The sequence below is a fragment of the Zophobas morio genome, unplaced genomic scaffold (genome assembly GCF_036711695.1).
Source record: "Zophobas morio isolate AGI-343-1 ecotype UQ-CSIRO unplaced genomic scaffold, CSIRO_AGI_Zmor_V1 ptg000081l, whole genome shotgun sequence".
Classification (NCBI taxonomy): Eukaryota; Metazoa; Arthropoda; class Insecta; order Coleoptera; family Tenebrionidae; genus Zophobas; species Zophobas morio.
In genome coordinates, this window is record NW_026972186.1 from 413,445 (window position 1) to 433,229 (window position 19,785).

The window sequence follows — 19,785 nt, forward strand, 5'->3', positions numbered from 1 at the left end:
GTGTTATGTTTTTTCTATACATGTATCACGATGTAATATGTTAATAAAAAGATAAATGTCGGCATCAATCTTTTTATTTTACTGACACAATCTTTAAATAAAAAACATTCTTCTGTGATCTAAATCGTAGATCATTCTTGGACGACAGTTAACCTACCTAAATGTCAAAATCACGCCAAAATCGCGGAGGGGAGAGTATTTGCAAATCGTGTTATGTCAAAATCGAAAACAATCAACATAACCTGAACAAAAACCAAAAATGAGAGAAACGTTTGTTTTACCGGAGTTAAAGTCTCTTTTGTATTTACTTAAAACTTGCTTGTATTTTTTTTTATTTGTAATCTATTTTTAGGGATGTTAGTGGAGCAAACTGTGACAAAGTGGTCATTGTCTCAATTGTTGGTAAATCACCATGTAATTCCATGGGGCTCAAGGTGAAGTCTGTTGGACGAGTATTTACAACAGGATGCAAAAATGATGAAGAAGTAAGGCATCTCCACTTTAATTTTTGTCACTTATACTTTGTTTGAAGTTAACAATCGAAGGTTGTTATGATGAAGAAAACCAAATCATCTACCTGCACCTTCACAGCTTATTAGATACTGACCTATTAATCAAACACTACAAGACCTTAGTTGAGCGTTGTAACAATGAACGCAAATGTGACGATTTTCTTGTAATCAATGATGAAATTAAAAGTGGGTTTGCCAGAGCCCTCCTACTTTTAATCCACGTAAGCCACATTGTGATTCTGTCACATCCAGGGTGGACTTTTGACACCAACTACATCCAGTATTTCAAAGCCGTGGACAATCTTAGGTTCTCTGCTAATTGTATCATCAAACACAGTCTAATGAACATTATTTCAGTCAAAAAAAACTTAATAAAATCTCCGAAGCCTTAAAAACTGTGGACGGCATAAGTCCTGAATGGGTCGCCAACGGGCGTCTGTGCACCCCTCGTTTTATTTTCTATTTCGAACGGTGCCCCAAAGGTGTCTACAATCTGAAAAAGGTCGAGCATAATCTAGAAGACCGCATTTATCACATTTTGAAAAAAACGCGCATCATTACCAGTTATGGGTAAGCAAATTGCTTTTACTTTCACTTAAGTTGAAATAGTCGTTCAAGTCAGTCTTTGTTCGCCATCCCTATGAATGAAGAGTTTGTCTTCATTTCGTCAGAACAGTCAGGTATCGATAAATTAGGGGATGCCGTGAGGGGTTTAATCCAGGATTGCCAACCCGGCGGGACCATGCAAGTGCAGGCGCCATTTTGTAGCCAACCCTACTCTGAACGTCACTTCTTAAAATTCTTACAAGTACACATCAAGCAGGCAAGAAGTAGTAAAGGTTTCAATGATATGGGGAGTTCCAGCAGGCATCAATTATCGCCACCGGCTCATTTCGAGGTTTGTATTTATTGGCGTTATTGAATAGAACTAGTTTTTTTTTTTTTAAGTTGCCAGTACTGAAACAGTGGGTTGAGAGCACCAAAATTATATACGACGTGATCATGAAAAAGGGTTTGATCACGTCGCTGTGTACGGATACACGGTTTTCGGAACAGAGGTGTTTGAAGGTGTTGCCGTTAGCTTTGGCTCGTTACCAGGAGAATTTACCACCGTACTATGCCCATGCGGAGCACGACAGAAGGTTGAGTATGGCTCTAGCGTTGTTCAACGCGCAAGCTAGAGGTCCAGTTTTTCAACAATACGTGACCAAATTAAGAGCAGACTGTCAAGCTCATTGGGAGAATGGGCGACAGCAATGCGAAGCCGCCTCCATGACAGGGAATCCTTGTAAATTACCCAAACACGCGACGGAGCAGGAACATATGAGTGGATTCGTCCACAAAGGTTGGTAGCCCTGGACTATAAAGATCAGTGTTGAATAGTTATTTGTTTTTCTCAGCCATTTGCGATTGTGGCCGCAAGATCGGGCCCCGCGAAGACCCCTACAACGCCAAACAAGCCAACTACTTGTTCTACCAGCAAATCGGACGCGAATGCGTCTGTTCGAAACTCGAACGAATTTCCTTTCCCATTTTCCAGCCCTCCATCAAGGAATATAAAGCAGCTACACTCAAAGAAACTGAAGAGGCCCTCTCGGTCCTCTCCGATCGTTCGTCAGAGCTCACCCCGGAAAACGAAAGGGGGCTAGTGCGGCAGCCGAGCACCACCGAGTACTTGCCCGGGATGCTCACCCTCAGCTCACCTCCGGGACTCCTGCCTGTCTACTCCAGTTGGAGTTTAGTATGCTTGGGGCCTTCTTCCCTGTACAGCCACAATCTGGGCTTATCAGAGTCCCACCACCCCGGCTTTCTCAATTCCACAAATTACTTGCTGCCTTGGGACGTCACCGTGTACTCGAAGGCGAAAATGAATTGGGTGAACAAGTACTCCACGCGGGGGCGCAGAGGGCGACCGGCTGGGGCGTCGCCACAGTTTTCGGTCAAGGTGTTCATCGGGGTGGAGTATGAGTGTTCATCAGGGCACAGATTTATGTTGGCGGCGCCCGATAAGATTCTCAAGGCCACGCCGGGGAGTATCGTCAAGGACACGGGGCACAAGATCGCCGAGTCCGACATGCCACTGTATTATCCGTGTATGTGTAGGGCTAGTAAGTTGGCACAACTGATGCGGCTGCACGTGGTGACACCCAAGGCTCCGGTGCACTGCACGCTTGATCCGAAGGTGAGTGTTTAGCGAATCGCAAAATCTGAAAACATAGCGTGTTGTTTTATTTCAGGTACAACCAGCCCCAGGAGCCCCCATTTTCGTGAGTACGCTAGACCGCCCCACCAAACTTACGCAGTCGGCGTACTGGGTGATGCGTCTACCTTTCGTTTACGTTGCAGATAAGGAACACTATCCACAAAACTTGGAAGCCAAGCTCCTACAGGGAGTTTTTGGAGTGACTGAAATAGAGTAGTTTTGCAATTGTTTTTATTAATAAATTAGTGACTAGAGATTCGTCTGTGGGTGTTTAAAAGATCCGACCGTGAAAAAGACTTGGAACAAGTTGGGCAATGGTAGGGGGTTTCCCCGGTGTGGGTCCTTACGTGTACTTTCAACATTGTGGAAGTGGTACAACCTTTCCCACAGACGGTACAAACGTAAGGTTTTTCCCCTGTGTGAGTTCGCATGTGAACTGTCAAACGCGACCTCACAGGAAACGACTTGTCGCAAATTTGACAAACATGAGGTTTTTCGCCAGTGTGGATTCTCAAGTGGGCGTCCAAATGTCCAGACTGGGTGAACCCCTGAAAAATACCAGTAGTACCAACCGTTTGAAAACACAGTTCGCTAGCCAGTCACCTTTAGGCAAATTTTGCAACTATATGGTTTCTCTCCACTATGTACCAACATATGTTTATTTAGCGAATAACCCACGCTGAACCTCTTCATACAAATATTACAACTGAATTGTCTGTCCACGTACTCCTTCGTGTGCGTCCGTAGATGCGCTCGCAGCGCCCCATTTCTCGTAAATCCCCTACTACACACACCACATTCGAAATTCTGTAAATCCCCCAATGAAACAATGATTGCCAACTTAACAACTCACCTTTTCGTTAATGTGCGCTCGCACATGTTCCAGCAAGTTAAAACCCCGCGAAAACGTTTTTGGACACACAGCACAACAGTAAGGTCTCTCTTGACTATGCGTCCTGCTGTGTTTTTTCAAATCGTCGGATCGAGCAAAATTCTTGCCGCACGTGTCACACAGAAACGGTTTTTCCCCTGAATGCGACATTAGATGGACTTTTAGACCATGCTTTCGCGTAAAACTTTTAGAGCAAATGCTACAAACATGAAGGCGAAGCCCCAAGTGCGTTCTAACGTGCGCTTTCAAATGCGCCTTTTGTGAAAAGCTGCGTTTGCAGTCATTGCACTGAAAGGGTTTTCCTGAGCTGTGGGTGCGTAAATGACGGTTGTATGTGTCTGATGCCACGAACATTGAAGAGCAGAAGGGGCACTTGTACGGTTTAGCGCCTGTGTGGGTGCGCTGGTGCGTCCGTAGGACTCCATAACGAGCAAAGCCTGAAAATGACTATTAGTGATCGTTTTAGTGGCGAAGAGAGGGTTACTTTTTCCACACTCGTCACACTTGTATTCTTTGAGGCGACTGTGTGATCTTTCATGCTCTGATAGGTGAAATTTCTGTTTGAAACCTTGATTGCAGATTTTACAGATGTAGGGACGTTCGTTAGTGTGTATTCGTACGTGTCGTAGCAATTCGTCTGATCTGATAAAATTTTTACCACAGTAGTGGCAAAGAAAGGGTTTTTCGCCTGTGTGAGTCCGCATATGCGTTAAGAGACTACTTTTTTGCATGTATTCCTTTTTACAGATTTCGCAGACGTATATTGTAGTGTTGGCTTCCTCATTTTCTGGCAGTGGAACCATGCAGTTCTCATTTTGCCTAGATTCTGTGTTGGTGACTGCGTTTTTCTTTTCTAACAACAGTTTGTGCAAAATTGTGTCACTTTCTATGCATTGCTTGCGAAAATTGTATGCGACATTCAGTTTTGTAAGGCATTCATTGCAGATGATCGAAGGTAGTTCGTCGTCCTCTGAAAACTAAAATTCATTTGCAAAAAAACAGTTTCCGGTAGTAAATTGCTACCGTGAGTTCAGTCAGAAGAGAAATTTGTTCGCTCGTTGAGGGACTGGAGATGTCCTCTTTATACATTGGAAAGGTTTCTGACGCTTTGGTCATGCACGTCCTGCATACGCTGGGGCTGTCTAGAATTTTATAATCCATTTTGTTTTTGTTTATTTTGATGAAATTTGAGGTTATGTAACTCGTGACGTTGACGTCAGCAAACGTAATATTTTAATTTATATTTGAAATATTGGCAACACTGACAATGTTTATGAAATACCTACATTCCTACATATAAAATATGTAGCATTATAAAAGGTCGTTACTTTATCAGAACATTATACTGTACTAGTTTGAATATTCCAACAATGTAACAGAAACAATGATAAGAAAATTTAAGAATTTAAAAAACTTTGAGTCCGGTGTATTGGCATCGCTGATTTTAGCGATCCGTCACCGGTGACACTGACATTTCCAGAAACTTCATCAGCTGTTCAAAAAATTATCGTGTTTTTGAAAAAAAAGCATCCAATGGACTGGTTTGACAAGTTTAAACGTTTTCTGGGCGTCCCTCCGCGCCAAGAAATCCCCCCATACAACGATCAAGACAGGTACAACAATGACGCAATTTTCCTCATTTTCAGTGTTTTCATATTTCATTTCCAGGCCTTCCGTTCCTTCTCCGTACAGTCGAGACGACGAGTGAGTCACTCCGAGCCAATGTTTCCCCAAAGCACTCCGTCATTTTTAGGTTTCCCTCGCCGTTCCACGGTACCCCGAACCAAAGTTTCAGCATCTTCACCAACCCCTTAGAAATCCACAAATACTTTGAACAGCAAATGAGCGAAATGTTGCGTAGTTTCGGTTTCCAGGAATTTCCCCAAATAGAAATATTTACTGAAGGTTTTGACGGGCCCGTGATTGAGGAAATTCCTGATGACGACAATGAATCTGGGGATTTGCGAGAACAGTTCTTGAAACCAGGTTATGAAAAGGCTGTAACTGGGGAATCAGAAGAAAAGCGCGATGTGGACATTGACGGCAAGTAAGTTGATGTGTTGGAGACGGTTACACTTCTAAGAATAAAATACGTGAAAAGGTTGGATATGAGGGACTGGGGGTCCGTATTTAGGGGCGAACGCGCAATGACGCCATACGAACGACCAGAGAGACCTAAGACGCAGTTCTTCGGACAGAGTGTTACCACAAAGACTGTCAGAAATCCTGATGGGGTATGTGTGCGTTTTAAGGTTTTTGTTTTGTATCAATAATATTGTAGTCTTTTGAAACTCACCACACTGTGAGGGACAGTCAAGGTAATGAAGAGACCACGATTAGGCGGAAAGTGGACGATAAAGAATACACGATAACGAAACGTAGAGATAAGGACGGCAAAGAAGAGACTATTGAGAATCTAGTGAATTTAGATGAGAAAGAAGTAGACAAGTTTTTCCCTAAACAGGACATGCCTCAGTTGCACCAGCAGCCCTGGCCGTTTTTCGACCGTTTCTTCAAGTAATCATGTTGTATGTAATGTGTAAATAAAGAAAGCTTTTCCTATTTGTAATAATTTAATAATTCGCTTCGCATTATGTACATACAGCTCCTCGCTTTACAATATTCTACACTTGATATAATGTAAATTAAAGTAAATCATCCAAAATCGGATCGAGTTGTTTACTTTGGTTAAAATAAAAGAAAATAAACCTAGTGATCGCCGTTAGCTCGGAATGTCGAACATTATAATAATCGTATCCAAAAATATGGAGTCACTCCCACATCTTGAAAAAATATTTACATTTAAGTATTTCTGTTAGTAACAAGCTAGAAAATAGGCCAATATTATTTCTACATATCACATTAAAATACAATCAACCGACAAAAACTGTACAAGCGATACGGAAAAGAGGCCCGAACTAAATCTCAAACCAGACTTGTAATAATCAGGTACGGTCATATCTCAATAAAAAATATTTACTCTTGACCAAAAGTATCAGTTTCTTCTATGGCGTAAGTTAGCTTTTCGACTAACTGTTCGTAACTTTTGTACGGCGGTAGATCTAAACGATTAAAGCAGGTGTGAGAGCGCGGCAGCCAGGACTCCTTGCCCACCTTCTCTATGCAGAACTTCTGGGGGCCGTTGGAGCCCATCAGCTCCGCGAAACCCCCGACGGGGACTCGGCAAGTGCCGGTGACGAACTGCAGGAGACGGGCCCGTTTTTCGTTGTCAGATTGACGGACAAACTGGAAACAAACGTTCAAAGGCTTACACCCGACTGTCAAGCTACAACTTACCTGCCAGAACCAAACTACTGGCTTGCTGCTTCTCGTGTAGTGCCTATAAATAGTGTGTCTATTCCAGTCGTCCACGTCGATCTCTTGCATCCCACAAAGCAGCAACTCCAACTCCCTCTCATCGAAGTACTTGAGCCACTCGATCGGCACCACCTCGTTAAAACCATCCAAGAACGCCTGCGTCTGCTGCTCTATCCCCCTCGTCATCCTCCACTCCGTCATCAACGTCAAGTACTCCTCCTTATTCTCCTCAGTCACTTTCTCCTTATCACCGTTCTTCTTCAACTCGTGATGCACCACTTGTCCCAGAATCTCGAAATCTACACTATAATACAACTCCAACCCGCACTCGTCGATGTTGTTCTCCTTAATCCACACCAGCGAATTGTAAAACTCAGGGTCGATGCTTTCTATATCTTTCATCACGAGCTTCTTCCCCAACATTCGTTTGTAGAAGGGCATCGTGAAGCCGGAATAAATGAACCTCCCGTGGTACAACGCCATCGCGATGAACCTCCCTATGAACTTGAAGTACGTCAGGTGTTCGGGGTTGACGTACGACGCTGGGTTTATCTGGAGGCTGTAGTTGTTCTTGTTGGCGTACTCGAACAGACAGTACATGGGGTTGAGGGCTTCGTGCGAGACCAAGAAGAACCACTCGCGGCTGACCCCGCCGTAGTCGAGGCCTTCTTCACCTTTGAAGATGATGTAGAGCCTCCGACGCAGCTCGTACGCTGGCAGCCGCATGATCGTGTGGAAGGAGTCTTCGAAGAGGGTCTGGCGCGTCACCTGGATCTTGATGTGGCTAGGGAGGGCGTTGCTTTGACACAAAAATCTAAACGAAAAAAGCGGTATGAAAATTTCGACCTTTGATAAGGCATAGCGCGACGTAGAATTCAAAGGTGTGTACGGAACGTTATAACCTCATTTATAAAAACAAATTAACTTAATGAGGTGGTGTACTCTAAAAAATGCAACTGAACCCCAACGCCGGCGTCCTTCATTGTCTACGTTTACGAGTCGTTTTATCTCCGTTTTTGTTTAATCTTCAACTGTTTATGTAGCAAAAATAAATTAATCTCTTTATACTCGGCTTTGGCTTCTGACGCACTTTACGATTACTACTAAAATTTTCACGACTAATAAACCTCCTTATTTCAAATAAACATTTCCTTTTCCAACTCTGCTGACCTGAACTGACTGATTTTCCACTTGAACGATCTCTCGTAGGCCCTCGGTACTCCGTACACTCCCTTCGGACCCTTGGGGGCCCCAGGCCTCGGATCCTCGAACGTGGTGGTTTTGGTGTTATGATCGACGAAATACCTCTTGCCATCTTCCGTGTACCGAATTTCCCAACCTGCAGGCAACGGCACGTCGTCGATGCGTTCCCTGCCCTGCGTGCGGGGGTCCTCCCACTGAGTGGTGCGGTTCTTGTGGTTGACGAAATACACGCGACCTTAAAAAAAATGTACATAATTATATCCACAAAACAATTTTTTTATCAATAATAATTTTTACATATTTTTTGATTGACCTCTTTTGTGGTTGTAAAGCCTAAGAAGAGGTTGATCAAAATATTTAAAAATATATAGTGTTTCTTTTAAAAAACTACGTTGTCTCTTACGCCTTAAAACAGAACACTATGACTACTAAAAAAAATTGGTCTAAAGAGTTTAGACAGTACTTCCCTCGCTGTCGGAAACTTGACGACTGCATGCCTATTGTGTTTTTTTTCTCATTACATTTTTGTAGTGGGAATTTAAAAAAAAAATGCGATGACGTCATCAACATTTTTGCAAGGACACGTATATCAGTTGGGATAGATGTAGTGTAATACTAAGAATAAAATTATTATATTCTCAAATTTTCGGGAAAATGAATTGGGTCGTTTGAATATTGATTTGTAATAATCAATAAAATAACGAAACAATTTACTCACGTATACCTACGTATCAGAGGCAACTAAAAATCGTGTATGTATAAAAATTGTTAATTTAAGATGACAGGCGTAACAGCATACGTGAGAGCCAAACACAGAAACTGTAAACAAAACGACCGTCGGTTTTATTGCTTCGACTTCCGCTTATTATATAAAACATTGGGTTTTATTTTAATTCTTGACGGTGAAATTCACAATTGGTTGATTATAAACATGTCTATTTCGCATTCGCGGAACCAAGTGACCGCATAAAACAAATGCAGATCTGTAACGTTAAAGTCGATGTAAATAAGCGTGCTACCCTTATGTTTCAACCGAGTTTTTCCTTTAACAAATTTTGTGTCTACCAAATTGGGTTGGTTGGGGTGTAATACTAATAATAAGTGTTGCCTTTAATTTAATCAATAAAATAAATTGACTTCATTAATTTTTTTGAACCACCTCTTAAGAAAATCTAAAAAATATGAATGGAATGATAAATCACAAGTACAAACTCATCATATTTTTTGCATTTTAGATAGGATTTATTCAGCAAAATTTAAGGGTGACGTCATCAATTTTTTTTTAGGAGGGATGAACAAATACATTTTGAACAAAAGTTTAGCATGCTTATAATAACTTTAAAATATTCCCAAGATTTCAAAGCATTCGGTTTTCTAATTCCTGATTAAATCGATAAAATAAATTCACGCCTTCATTAATTTTTTTGAGTCACCCTGCATATGCAAATCCAAAAATATGATTGGAATGATAAATCACAAGTACAGACTCATCATATTTTGTACATTTTAGATACGATTTATTCGACAAACTTTTGAGCTGACGTCATCAGTTTTTTGTAGAAGATAACCAAATATATTTTGACTAAAAATTTATTATGCTCTTTATAACCTTAAAACATCTGCAAGATTTCAAACCATTCGGTTTTGTAGTTCCTGATTAAATCAATAAAATAAATTTACGCATTCATTAATTTTTTTGAGTCACCCTGTATATGCAAATCGAAAAAATTTGAATGGAATGATAAATCACAAGAAGAGACTCACCATATTTTGTACATTTTAGATAGGATTTTTTCAGCAAAATTTTGTGGTGACATCATAAATTTTTTAGGGGGGACGACCAAATACGTTTTGATCAAAAATTTACCATGCTTATGATAATTTTAAAATATCTTCAAGATTTCGAAGCATTCGGTTTTGTAGTTCCTGAGTAAATCAGTAAAATAAATTTACGCTTTCATTTATTTTCTTGAATCACCCTGTATATGCAAATCCAAAAAATATGAATGGAGTGATAGATCACAAGTACAGACTGATCATATTTTGTACATTTTAGATATGATTTATTCGGCAAATTTTCGAGCTGACGTCATCAAGTTTTTGGAGGGGATAAGCAAATATATTTTGACTAAACATTTATTATGCTCTTTATAACCTTAAAACATCTGCAAGATGTCAGAGCATTCCATTTTGTAGTTCCTGATTAAATCAATAAAATATATTTACGCATTCATTGATTTTTTTTGAGTCACTCTGTATAGCAAATCCAAAAAATATGAATGGAGTGATAAATGACAAGTACAGGCTCATCATATTTTGTACATTTTAGATATGATTTATTCGGCAAACTTTCGAGCTGACGTCATCAAGTTTTTGGAGGGGATAAGCAAATATATTTTGACTAAACATTTATTATGCTCTTTATGACCTTAAAACATCTGCAAGATTTCAGAGCATTCGGTTTTGTAGTTCCTGATTAAATCAATAAAATATATTTACGCATTCATTAATTTTTTTTGAGTCACCCTGTATATGCAAATCCAAAAAATATGAATGGAGTGATCGATCACAAGTACAGACTCATCATATTTTGTACATTTTAGATATGATTTATTCCACAAACTTTTGAGCTGACGTCATCAAGTTTTTGGAGGGGATAAGCAAATATTTTTTGACTAAAGATTTATGATGCTCTTTATAGCCTTAAAACATCTGCAACATTTCAAAGCATTCTGGTTAGCAGATTAAAAATTAAATTTCAAAATGTTGTTTTATAATTTTGATTTTTTTTCCAAAAATCTGGACGTTTCGGGTGAAAAGTCGATTCAGAGTTGTAAACTATATGTGTAGGACTATGTTATTTTATACAATTGAAAACCCATTTACTATGTACAATTTTGAAGTGACGTCATCGCATTAGTGGTGGGGATGATTAGACAAATTTTGGTTAGCGTTTTACCATCTACATGATATTCTTAATATAAGTACAAAATTTCACAACAATCGGTCGAGTACTTTCGGAGATTATCTGTCTAATAAAAATCCGGGACAACAGACGGACAGACGGACGGACAGACGGACAGACAGACGGAAATGGGAGACCTATTTCTTCGTCTTCTAGGGGTCATGAAAGATCGAGAAAACGTAAAAGTAGAGAGTCGGCCGACGGACTCGATTACAATACTTCCTTTGCTTACGCTCGGGAAGTAATAATTATAGAATGTAGGCCTCAAAGAACCGTCCAACTATGGTCTTTAATTTTTTTTCTATCTCTCATATAATTAATGAGATATTAATAGACTTTTGTCGTGTTTTAAAATAAAAGTCATGATATCCATTTGGAAATATTTAGCAACAGTCCGTTACAATAACATCAGAGTTCAAGTTTTAGAAATTTTCATTGGAGTGGAAGGTGTAATGTCATTTACAAATATTTCGAAAAATAAAGGTCTCAGGATAGGTCCTTGTCGAACCCCGAAGTATTTAATATTGGATCAGACTGAAAACCACCATTGTGTACCACCTGTATCCTGTCAATTAAATAAGATGTAAACAACTTAATGACGGACTCTAAAATATCAAAGGTGTGCAATTTTTCCAAGAATTTATAATGGTTCAGTCTATAGAATGCCTCGGAAAAGTCAGTATGTACACAATCGATTTGAGTTTCTGAATCAAAAGAATCCGACACGAACTGTTGGAGCAATCACTGAAGTTTGTCCCTTGACACTCACCTTCAGGCTGTACGCGCTTCTCCCAGCCCGGCGGCAACGAACCCAAACCGTCGTCGTCGTCCTCGACGACGACCGAGGTCCCCGGGTAGGGCCCCGGCTGGAACTGCGGGTACAAAAATCTTTGGTTTCCTTGCTGCACGATATGCTGCCGCTGCCCTTGCCATTGCTGGAAGTGCTCCAGACGCTCCGAATTAGGTCTTTGCCACGTCGTCGTCCTGGAGTTATGATCCACATAGTACACCCTCCCCCGCGGATCCCTCCGCATCTCCCATCCAGAAGGAAGCGGCTGCGGCCTCTCCCACGACGTCGACCTACACACAACAACCCCACCGTAATCCCCGTCTCCTGGAGGCCACCCTCTTCTCACCTCGTGTTGTGATCCACATAATAGCGCCTTCCGTACGTGTCGAACCGCATCTCCCAGCCCGGCGGCAGCGGCTCCTCGCTCCGCCCCTCCTCCGCCTCTCCGTTCTGCACCACGTTGCCGTTGGGCACCGTCGCCGGCGGGCCGATCCCGTTGGCCACCGGAGTCGAAGCCGGCGACGAGGCCGACGGCCGCGCCGGCCTCCGCTCCGGCGCCGCGTTCTCCGTGCCCGACCCCCGCACCTTGGCGCGCACGCCGTTGAGGACGGTGCGCGGCGGCGGCGCGCTCTCGGCGCCGTTGCTCTGTGTCAGCGGCGTCGCGCTGGGCCCCGGCTTGGGGAAGCGCGACATGTCGACGGTGAGGCCCTGGAACACGCAGATCAGCTCGCCGACTTTCGCCGGCGACTCGCTCTGCTTGTTCTCGTTCATCAGGTCGAGGGTGAGTTCCAGGTTCTCGCAGTGGCCGTTGAAGTGGCTGAGTAGCTGGAGGAGCTCGATCTTCTTCTCGCCGACGGGCGTGTCCTTGCGGAAGTTGTTACGGTCGAAGACGACGAAGTTGATCTTGGACTGGGCGGTGACGAGGAGGGTGAAGGTCTCGTTCCACTTGGGCTGGGAGGTGTTCTTGACGGTCTCGGTCTTGCGCGGATTGGTACCGTCCACGCTGATCTCGACGTATGGGGAGGGCTTGAGGAAGGTGTTGTTGCGGAGGTGGGCGCACTCAACTGGAAGCGAAAAGGGAGATTACATCGGGAAACAAGTAGGCGGTTCGGAGGTTTTGGGGACATGAAACTGGCGACACAAAATTCACAGTTTTATCTTAAGTTGGCGATCAAATCTCGTATCACATGAACGATAAACTACAGGGTTTCACACCATTGCAAAATAAATAATACTCCTAAATGAAATATTATCATTTTTCAATATTACCAAAAAACTCGATTGCATACTAATTCTCATTTTAGAAACACGATATATCTGTATTAAATAAGTGTGGGTTAGGTCTAAATTCTTCTCTTTTTACAATACTGCATTCTTCAGAAAACCATAGCTAAAAACTTAACGTCTAGATATAAATAATCATAAGATAAGTAGTGGCAAAATCTTATCGCTTCCTCGTGCGCACACATGATCAACAGATAAAACAAATTTAGCTGGCTGAATAGACTCCGTATTTGCCAATTTGACCCCCAAACGGATGTGAACCAGCTATAAAAAATAAATAACTAATAAAAGACACAAAAACCGCGCTCTAAACTCTCAAACATATGATTATGTTTAAGTGTGTCACATGACATCACGGTTTTAGTTTGTTATTACACGATAATAACAAACCTTGTGTTAACGACTACCAAAAACAATCACACAAACACAATCAAGCAGAGGAAATAAGAGAAAATGCAGTGGAAAATTGTAACTTCGTGCGCGCGTTATTACCGGGAAGCGATTACTTTTTTTTTATTCCAACCAATTGAAACCTGTGTATTATTATTATTATTGTTTTTAAACGACGTTGATCGCGCTTTCCAAGGCCATGAATCATCCCAATCAGATCAATAGAGAACATGTTCACGTCTATTTTTAAAATTTAAAATTGTGCATTTTATGACAACAATTATGCCACTTTCTACGCACTGCCGTTCGTTCTCTTTCTCCATTTCTAAACGTTAATTAAAATAATTGAAGCATGTCATGTTATCGCTTCACTTTCTCGCCCCCAACATGCCTCAGTAGATAAGGCGGCGGTGTGAATTATCTCCAAATCAATAAAATCAATGCAAATTTTCTCCCCATCTGTTATATCAATTATGCATTAAGTGACGACCGCTCAATACTGGAAAACACGCCGCTATTAAAAATAAATAATTACAAGTTGTGCAACTGGGAGAAATCGTAGTGACACTGGATTTCCCGGCAGGGCCAAACGTATCGTTCACCCAAATATTTGCAACGTTATCTCCTAATCCTCGTTCAATTTTTATCACTCTGTAAATATACCTGTAATGCTGAGTTGGTGCAAGCCCGGCCCTTGATCCACTGAAAGGTCCATCCTGTATTAGCTTATCATCGAGCCGGTTAACTGAAACCAACAACAACCATCATCTTCTTCGTCTGACAAGAACAAACACTGTTTAGATAAACACAGTGAGGGGCAGTCGAAGCTGACACTTGAAGCTTCCCAACCAGCAACTTACTTGTTCCGTCGCTAGTACGCTATGAATGTGTGATAAAGATGATTATTTAAACAATAAGACGCGTGAATTTTGATAAAAAACATAAAATTTCACTGATAGAGTGGCCGACTAGTGACGTAAAAGTGATAACAGTGCAATCACGGACACGTCAGGAAAACCACCAAAGGGTCCGCGTGCACATCAAAGAACCACTCAACTACTCAAACTCAAATGGGTGAAGAAATTCTTCCTTTGTTGCACCAAAAAACACTTTATTTGCAAATCGAAAACGAAACTTTCCTCCTTGCTGGAGCACTCGCCATTCTGTGGTGCTGACAGTGGCGCCAATCGAACGGAGGCGAAATCCCCGCTGCGAGTTTTAGTTAAAAAAAAACTTTTTCCAGCAGCCGATTGTCTAAACACAATTATTTCGTTGTATGCAGATGACACTTCAACACATAGGAATCTATTTTCGTAATTTGAAAAAATAAATTTCATTGTTTTTAATTAAGAGTAGAGGTTTTACGTTGGTCAGCGTGGCTATGGGAAAATTATAGGATTATAGTCGAACAAATTTGCAGAGTTGGTTGTTAATTTTTTGTTCAAATTTTTGCTGGTGTTTTCAGTTCCATCTTAGACATTTATTTTGTTCCTTTTTTTATAAAAATAACTCGAATATTGACTTATTACTTCAGGATTTTTTCGTACGTATATTGGTATAACTGACACAACTAGGTCAATTGTCATGACTGTCGGTTGTCACCTGTCACTGTGGTTGTCACTAAGTGCACGTGTTGTCAACAAATTTTGGAAACATGGGGGTTGACGACAAAAAAGTCGAGTATTTAGTCGTCGACACGACAGCTTTCATCCAAAATGCGCCGCTTCAGGTTGTCTTTTGATTTTATTTTGTTTTCATTACATTTACGTAACCTTACTTTCAGGAAGTGGCCGAAAAAATGGTCACTTGTCAGGAAGTCGTGGACGAAATTCTCAACAAACGCCAACTTAGACGTCTCATAGTTCTACCCTACGATTTACAAGTCAAAGAAGTTTTCCCTGAAAATATAAAAACAGTCACTGACTTTGCCATAAAGACTGGAGATTATCCAAGCCTCTCAGCTACAGATCTCAAAGTTATGGCACTAACTTATCAACTGGAAAAAGAACATGTAGGGACTCAGCACCTCCGCGTTGAACCCATCATGCAGAAAACCGTGAAAGTAGTTACAAAACAAGCAGTTCCTGATATGCAACCAGACGTCACTGGTTTCTTCATGCCAGGGCAAAAATCCCAAAAAATTGAAGAAACCGATGAAGCTGGCGACGAAGACGACGTAACCCATCATGACAGTGATTCAATTGATAAGTTAAAGGAAAAGTTTGAGACTCTTGAATGTACTGAAGCAAATGAAAAAATTAACGAAGATGAGCTTCTAGCTCCTATAGAAGATAACAGTGATGCTACAGAATCGAGCGAAGACGATGACGACGACGACGACGATAGCGGTTGGATTACCCCCTCAAACGTCAACCGCGCCAAGAAACAAGTCAACTCTGAACTTATTGAAGAAAAACACGTCAAAGTCGCCTGCATGACCACAGATTTCGCAATGCAGAACGTTCTCAAACAAATGAATTTGAATGTGGCGGCACTCGACGGTCGCATGATCAAACAACTGAGGACCTTCATCCTTCGTTGCTACGCCTGCTTTAAGACCACCAGCGTCATGACGAAGAAGTTTTGCCCGAAGTGTGGTCACAACACTTTGAAAAAAGTCGCCGTCAGCTTAGACGAAGAAGGGAAGTTGCAGATACACATAAATGGAAAGCGCCCTCTGACGGGGCGCGGCAAAAAATTTAGTTTACCGAAGATGAAAGGAGGGAAGCACCCGAATAACCCGATTTTGGCGCCGGATCACCCCATGCCACAAAATCGGGCCAGTAAATTAGCGAAAACCAAAGTTAACCCTTTGGATGACGACTACATCGCCGGGTTTTCACCTTTTGCTGTGAGGGACGTTACGTCGAGGTCGGCGCAGTTGTGTATACGGCCGGAAGACGAGACGAAATACTGGATGAGGAAAAATCCGAATGAAGCCAGAAGGCGAAGGAAATGAGATTTGTATTTAATTTAAATTATGTTGTTTATAAAGGTTTGCCTTTTCTTTTATTGTTGTATCGCTTCCGTGAGCATTTCTGTGTGAACGTGATCACGTGATCATTTGTCAACACAAAGGTGTAGCTGTTGTCGCCGTTGGTGTAAAAGTGATGCTCCTCCCCCTTCCAAGCGATCGGCGAATCAGAAAAACCTTGCACGTACATGGCCACCCAATCGCAGTTATGATTTCTCCTATATTCGCTAAAAAGAACCATACATTGATCAAATACTGTTATTTAATTATTGTGCGATATAAGGATGAAATTACCTGAGTTTATTATAAAAACGGGCGATCTGGGTAGTCGTGAAGAACCCCCTCCATTGTAGGAACTTAATCTGACCGACTTGCTGGTTAGGTTCCGGGGTTTGGTAAGTCGTGACGTAATTGTCGGGTTCTCCGTCTGTGACATTTCCTTGTAAGGCCACCATCCCTAACCATTCCACAAAATCGTAGTCATCTTGCACACTCGGAACTTTGACTGAATGCACCATGTGCGACTTTGCCTTAACTTGACACAGGTCGACGTCATAACCTAAGTCGTGAAAATACTTTGCCACAGACGACGGACAAATCTCCTCGCTCTTCGGCTCCCACGTGACTATGACGTCATGACTTATCTTTTCTAGGCAGGCTTTCGTTCGCTCGTAGTTGGGTTTGCCCGGTCTGAAGTGCTTGGCTTTTAAGTCGACAGTAACAACTGAAAAAGGTCAACGAAAACAATTGACTACATATTAAATAAAATATATTTATAATACGAGTATAAATACAATTATTTTGATCACAACACTTAGGATTTGTGCACGGGGGGTTTTCTTTAATAGTACGAGAGGGTGGGTCGTATATCCAAATCAAAATTGTTTGAAAAAATATGTTCTTTAAAGATTTTCAACTCCTCCATGCTGATGCCTTGCCAACTTTCCAGTTCAGACAAAACTCGAAGGTTGGTACAACTGGCTAACAACAACTCTACAGTTCTCATGCTCATGTCGCTACTGTAAAGAATCCTCAGCTCCTCCAAGTGCTTCATCGGATTGACCGTCAGTATGTTCGTGATGGACGAATGCGTGATCCCCGTCGACGACCCCAAATGAATATTCCTGATATTCACGGCATGCGAAAGAATGAACTCCAAATGACTCCTCGCACAATCCACCATCCAGAACAACTTCTCCAAGCTCTGGAAAGGCTGCACTTTCAACTTGCTGCCGTAGTTAATGGACATCCCGTCCATAAAATCACAGTTGTATAAAACGAGACTCTTCAGTCTCGGGCAAAACTGGCTAACATCCACCAACACGTTGAGATCGATCTCCTCCGCGTGCTCCAGGTGAAGGCTCGTGATATTACTCCCCCGCACCTCCAGCAACTGCTTCAAATAATCCCCGTAGAACGCACACGACAACAGTTTCAACTCTTTCAAGCAATCTAGCGACGTGAGGATGGTCAAATCCGTCACTTGTTCGTCGTTAAATAAATTAATAAACTCCACTTTTGGAAACAGATCGACTAGTAGGCGTAGATTTTCCTGAGACAACCCTCTGGCGTGGATTCGCCGGAGGAAGAACGGCCCGCTCCCCCCACTCTGATGCAGGGCTTTAACCACGCCCCCGACATCGTCGCACCGCCCTATATCCTGCAGCTTGGCCAATCCGCGGAGGATCTGCGCCAGCCCGACGGGAGTGACCGAGGTGCGGTGCAGCTGCAACTCCTTCAACTGCGTGCATTTCAAAAAGGAGGGGATACTGCGATCGGTGACGGACCGTGACGACGTCACATCGAGGCACTGCATCAGAGGGCAATTGTCTCCGATCACCTGGATCACCTGATCCGTGCAATCGAAACAAAGGCAAAGCGACCTCAGGTGCTTCATCCTCGAGATGCCTTCCACGATGTACTTGTCGTAGTCGCTGGTCCGCCACCCTCCGGTGCACGAGCCCAAATTTAGTACCTCCAACCCCGTCATCTTCGCAAGGTTCTTGTACAGGACGTAACGCATGATTTTGGGCCATTCGGTGAAATCTATCTGCTTAAGGAGGGGGCTCAGGACCACTTCTGTCAAGCTCACCACGACGTTCATCTCCGTCAAAAAGGCGGACATGTTGGTGTGTGGGTAGTAGGTTTTTTTGGTTTTTTCGATTAGGCCCTTGACGGCGTACAGCACTTCCGTCGCCATGTTGTCATACAAATAGTACGGCACGTGCGTGGCGAGAAGCTCGTTCAGGCAATCAAGGCATCTGTACAAACCCGTGACTATCTTTTGGGGGTCGTGGTAGCCCTGGAGTTTGGCGACGATCGGGGGCGAGAGCGATACGACAAGAGCGCCGGTGCCTCTAAGGCTCAGCGTCTGGAGAGTAGGGACGTGCCGATGTTTCGGCATCGTCTGAAACACAAGCGCGTTTTCAGCACCGGTGTGTTTGATTTGGAGATACGACTGTGGGGGAGAGGCGACAATACTTACTGTATCTGTCCGCGGCGAGCGAGTGGAAATGAGAGACGGAACCTTCCAAACCTAGAGTTTGATACGTGGACTTGTTTACGTTTAGGATGAGTTGAGCGGTTGGCGTTACGGCCGCGCAATTATCACAATCTATTCTCGTACCTACGCTTAATACATACAAATTGCCTGTGGAGAAGAAACGTGTAAGTCGGGGAAGTGAGGTTAGGGTCGCACTTGCCGCTATTTACAAAACTGCTGATGAAGTCCTTTGCGACGAATTCGCTCAGTTTTACGTTGGTTATCTTGTAATAATCACAATCGTTAGTTTCGGATAAGCTTAAGCTTTCTGGCACTTTTAAAGTATCAGGCAGGACGACGGACACCTGAAAGATCATCAAAGACCAAATAAATGGGGGCGTTGTGGGGGTTTTCGCTTACCAGATGATTATAATTGAAATTGTTGATGACGTTCAAATGGTCGCTTTCATGGGGGCTGCACCTTTTTATTGAAAAATTGGATTCCGGTGCCTTGAAGTTCCAAACTTCAGGGCACAGCATTCTATTATGTAACTGTAATTATTTTCTTAAACGTAATCACTGGGGAGACGTTCAGAACTTGTTATTCAAAACGCCAACACAAACATTTTATTACGCAGTCTTTTTGCATTTTTGTGGACAGCTGTTGCGGAGGACAACACCGTTGGCAACACTGCGGCCTTGAACGGCATTGACAGTTCTTGTTACCAACCAATTATAGAACTAGAGGGACTGGATTCCAGAAAATTCTAAA

General features: G+C 42.5%; 6 protein-coding genes across 9 annotated transcripts; 3 read left to right on the plus strand and 3 right to left on the minus strand.

Moving 5' to 3' along the window:
* The first annotated feature begins 150 nt into the window (after positions 1-150).
* On the plus strand, positions 151-2,971 carry LOC135144041 (nonsense-mediated mRNA decay factor SMG8). Of its 2 annotated transcripts, none has more exons than XM_064075981.1 (8): positions 151-300; positions 353-485; positions 533-819; positions 870-1,082; positions 1,131-1,410; positions 1,461-1,857; positions 1,913-2,694; positions 2,750-2,971. In XM_064075981.1, exons 1-8 carry the CDS (start codon positions 260-262, stop codon positions 2,930-2,932), a joined length of 2,316 nt encoding a protein of 771 aa, XP_063932051.1. In that variant the 5' UTR covers positions 151-259; the 3' UTR covers positions 2,933-2,971. The 2 variants fall into 2 exon arrangements, with proteins under 2 accessions (XP_063932051.1, XP_063932050.1); XM_064075980.1 differs by having other exon boundaries at positions 152-300; positions 1,122-1,410.
* Positions 2,930-4,904, minus strand: LOC135144044 (zinc finger protein ZFP2-like). Its single transcript, XM_064075983.1, has 5 exons — positions 4,631-4,904; positions 4,092-4,584; positions 3,569-4,044; positions 3,319-3,522; positions 2,930-3,263 (listed from the first exon to the last, which is right to left on the minus strand). The coding sequence occupies exons 1-5, from the start codon at positions 4,766-4,768 to the stop codon at positions 2,958-2,960; spliced, it is 1,617 nt and encodes a 538-aa protein (XP_063932053.1). The 5' UTR covers positions 4,769-4,904; the 3' UTR covers positions 2,930-2,957.
* A 135-nt stretch (positions 4,905-5,039) lies between these two features.
* LOC135144051 (uncharacterized) lies at positions 5,040-6,171 on the plus strand. The gene is made up of 5 exons (XM_064075991.1): positions 5,040-5,220; positions 5,276-5,311; positions 5,361-5,654; positions 5,709-5,841; positions 5,889-6,171. Exons 1-5 carry the CDS (start codon positions 5,141-5,143, stop codon positions 6,126-6,128), a joined length of 783 nt encoding a protein of 260 aa, XP_063932061.1. The 5' UTR covers positions 5,040-5,140; the 3' UTR covers positions 6,129-6,171.
* On the minus strand, positions 6,162-14,751 carry LOC135144039 (E3 ubiquitin-protein ligase Su(dx)). 2 transcript variants are annotated; one of them, XM_064075976.1, is made up of 7 exons: positions 14,418-14,751; positions 14,221-14,302; positions 12,230-12,947; positions 11,863-12,173; positions 8,096-8,363; positions 6,905-7,739; positions 6,162-6,853 (listed from the first exon to the last, which is right to left on the minus strand). In XM_064075976.1, the coding sequence occupies exons 2-7, from the start codon at positions 14,270-14,272 to the stop codon at positions 6,584-6,586; spliced, it is 2,454 nt and encodes an 817-aa protein (XP_063932046.1). In that variant the 5' UTR covers positions 14,273-14,302; positions 14,418-14,751; the 3' UTR covers positions 6,162-6,583. The 2 variants fall into 2 exon arrangements, with proteins under 2 accessions (XP_063932046.1, XP_063932047.1); XM_064075977.1 differs by having other exon boundaries at positions 14,221-14,334.
* A 261-nt stretch (positions 14,752-15,012) lies between these two features.
* Positions 15,013-16,567, plus strand: LOC135144048 (RNA-binding protein NOB1). Its single transcript, XM_064075988.1, has 2 exons — positions 15,013-15,286; positions 15,341-16,567. The coding sequence occupies exons 1-2, from the start codon at positions 15,212-15,214 to the stop codon at positions 16,514-16,516; spliced, it is 1,251 nt and encodes a 416-aa protein (XP_063932058.1). The 5' UTR covers positions 15,013-15,211; the 3' UTR covers positions 16,517-16,567.
* On the minus strand, positions 16,507-19,724 carry LOC135144045 (ribonuclease P protein subunit p40-like). 2 transcript variants are annotated; one of them, XM_064075985.1, is made up of 5 exons: positions 19,434-19,724; positions 19,234-19,378; positions 19,017-19,181; positions 16,826-17,255; positions 16,507-16,758 (listed from the first exon to the last, which is right to left on the minus strand). In XM_064075985.1, the coding sequence occupies exons 1-5, from the start codon at positions 19,551-19,553 to the stop codon at positions 16,545-16,547; spliced, it is 1,074 nt and encodes a 357-aa protein (XP_063932055.1). In that variant the 5' UTR covers positions 19,554-19,724; the 3' UTR covers positions 16,507-16,544. The 2 variants fall into 2 exon arrangements, with proteins under 2 accessions (XP_063932055.1, XP_063932054.1); XM_064075984.1 differs by lacking the exons at positions 16,507-16,758; positions 16,826-17,255; positions 19,234-19,378; positions 19,434-19,724 and adding an exon at positions 17,284-18,938 and having other exon boundaries at positions 19,017-19,109.
* Positions 19,725-19,785: the final 61 nt, after the last annotated feature.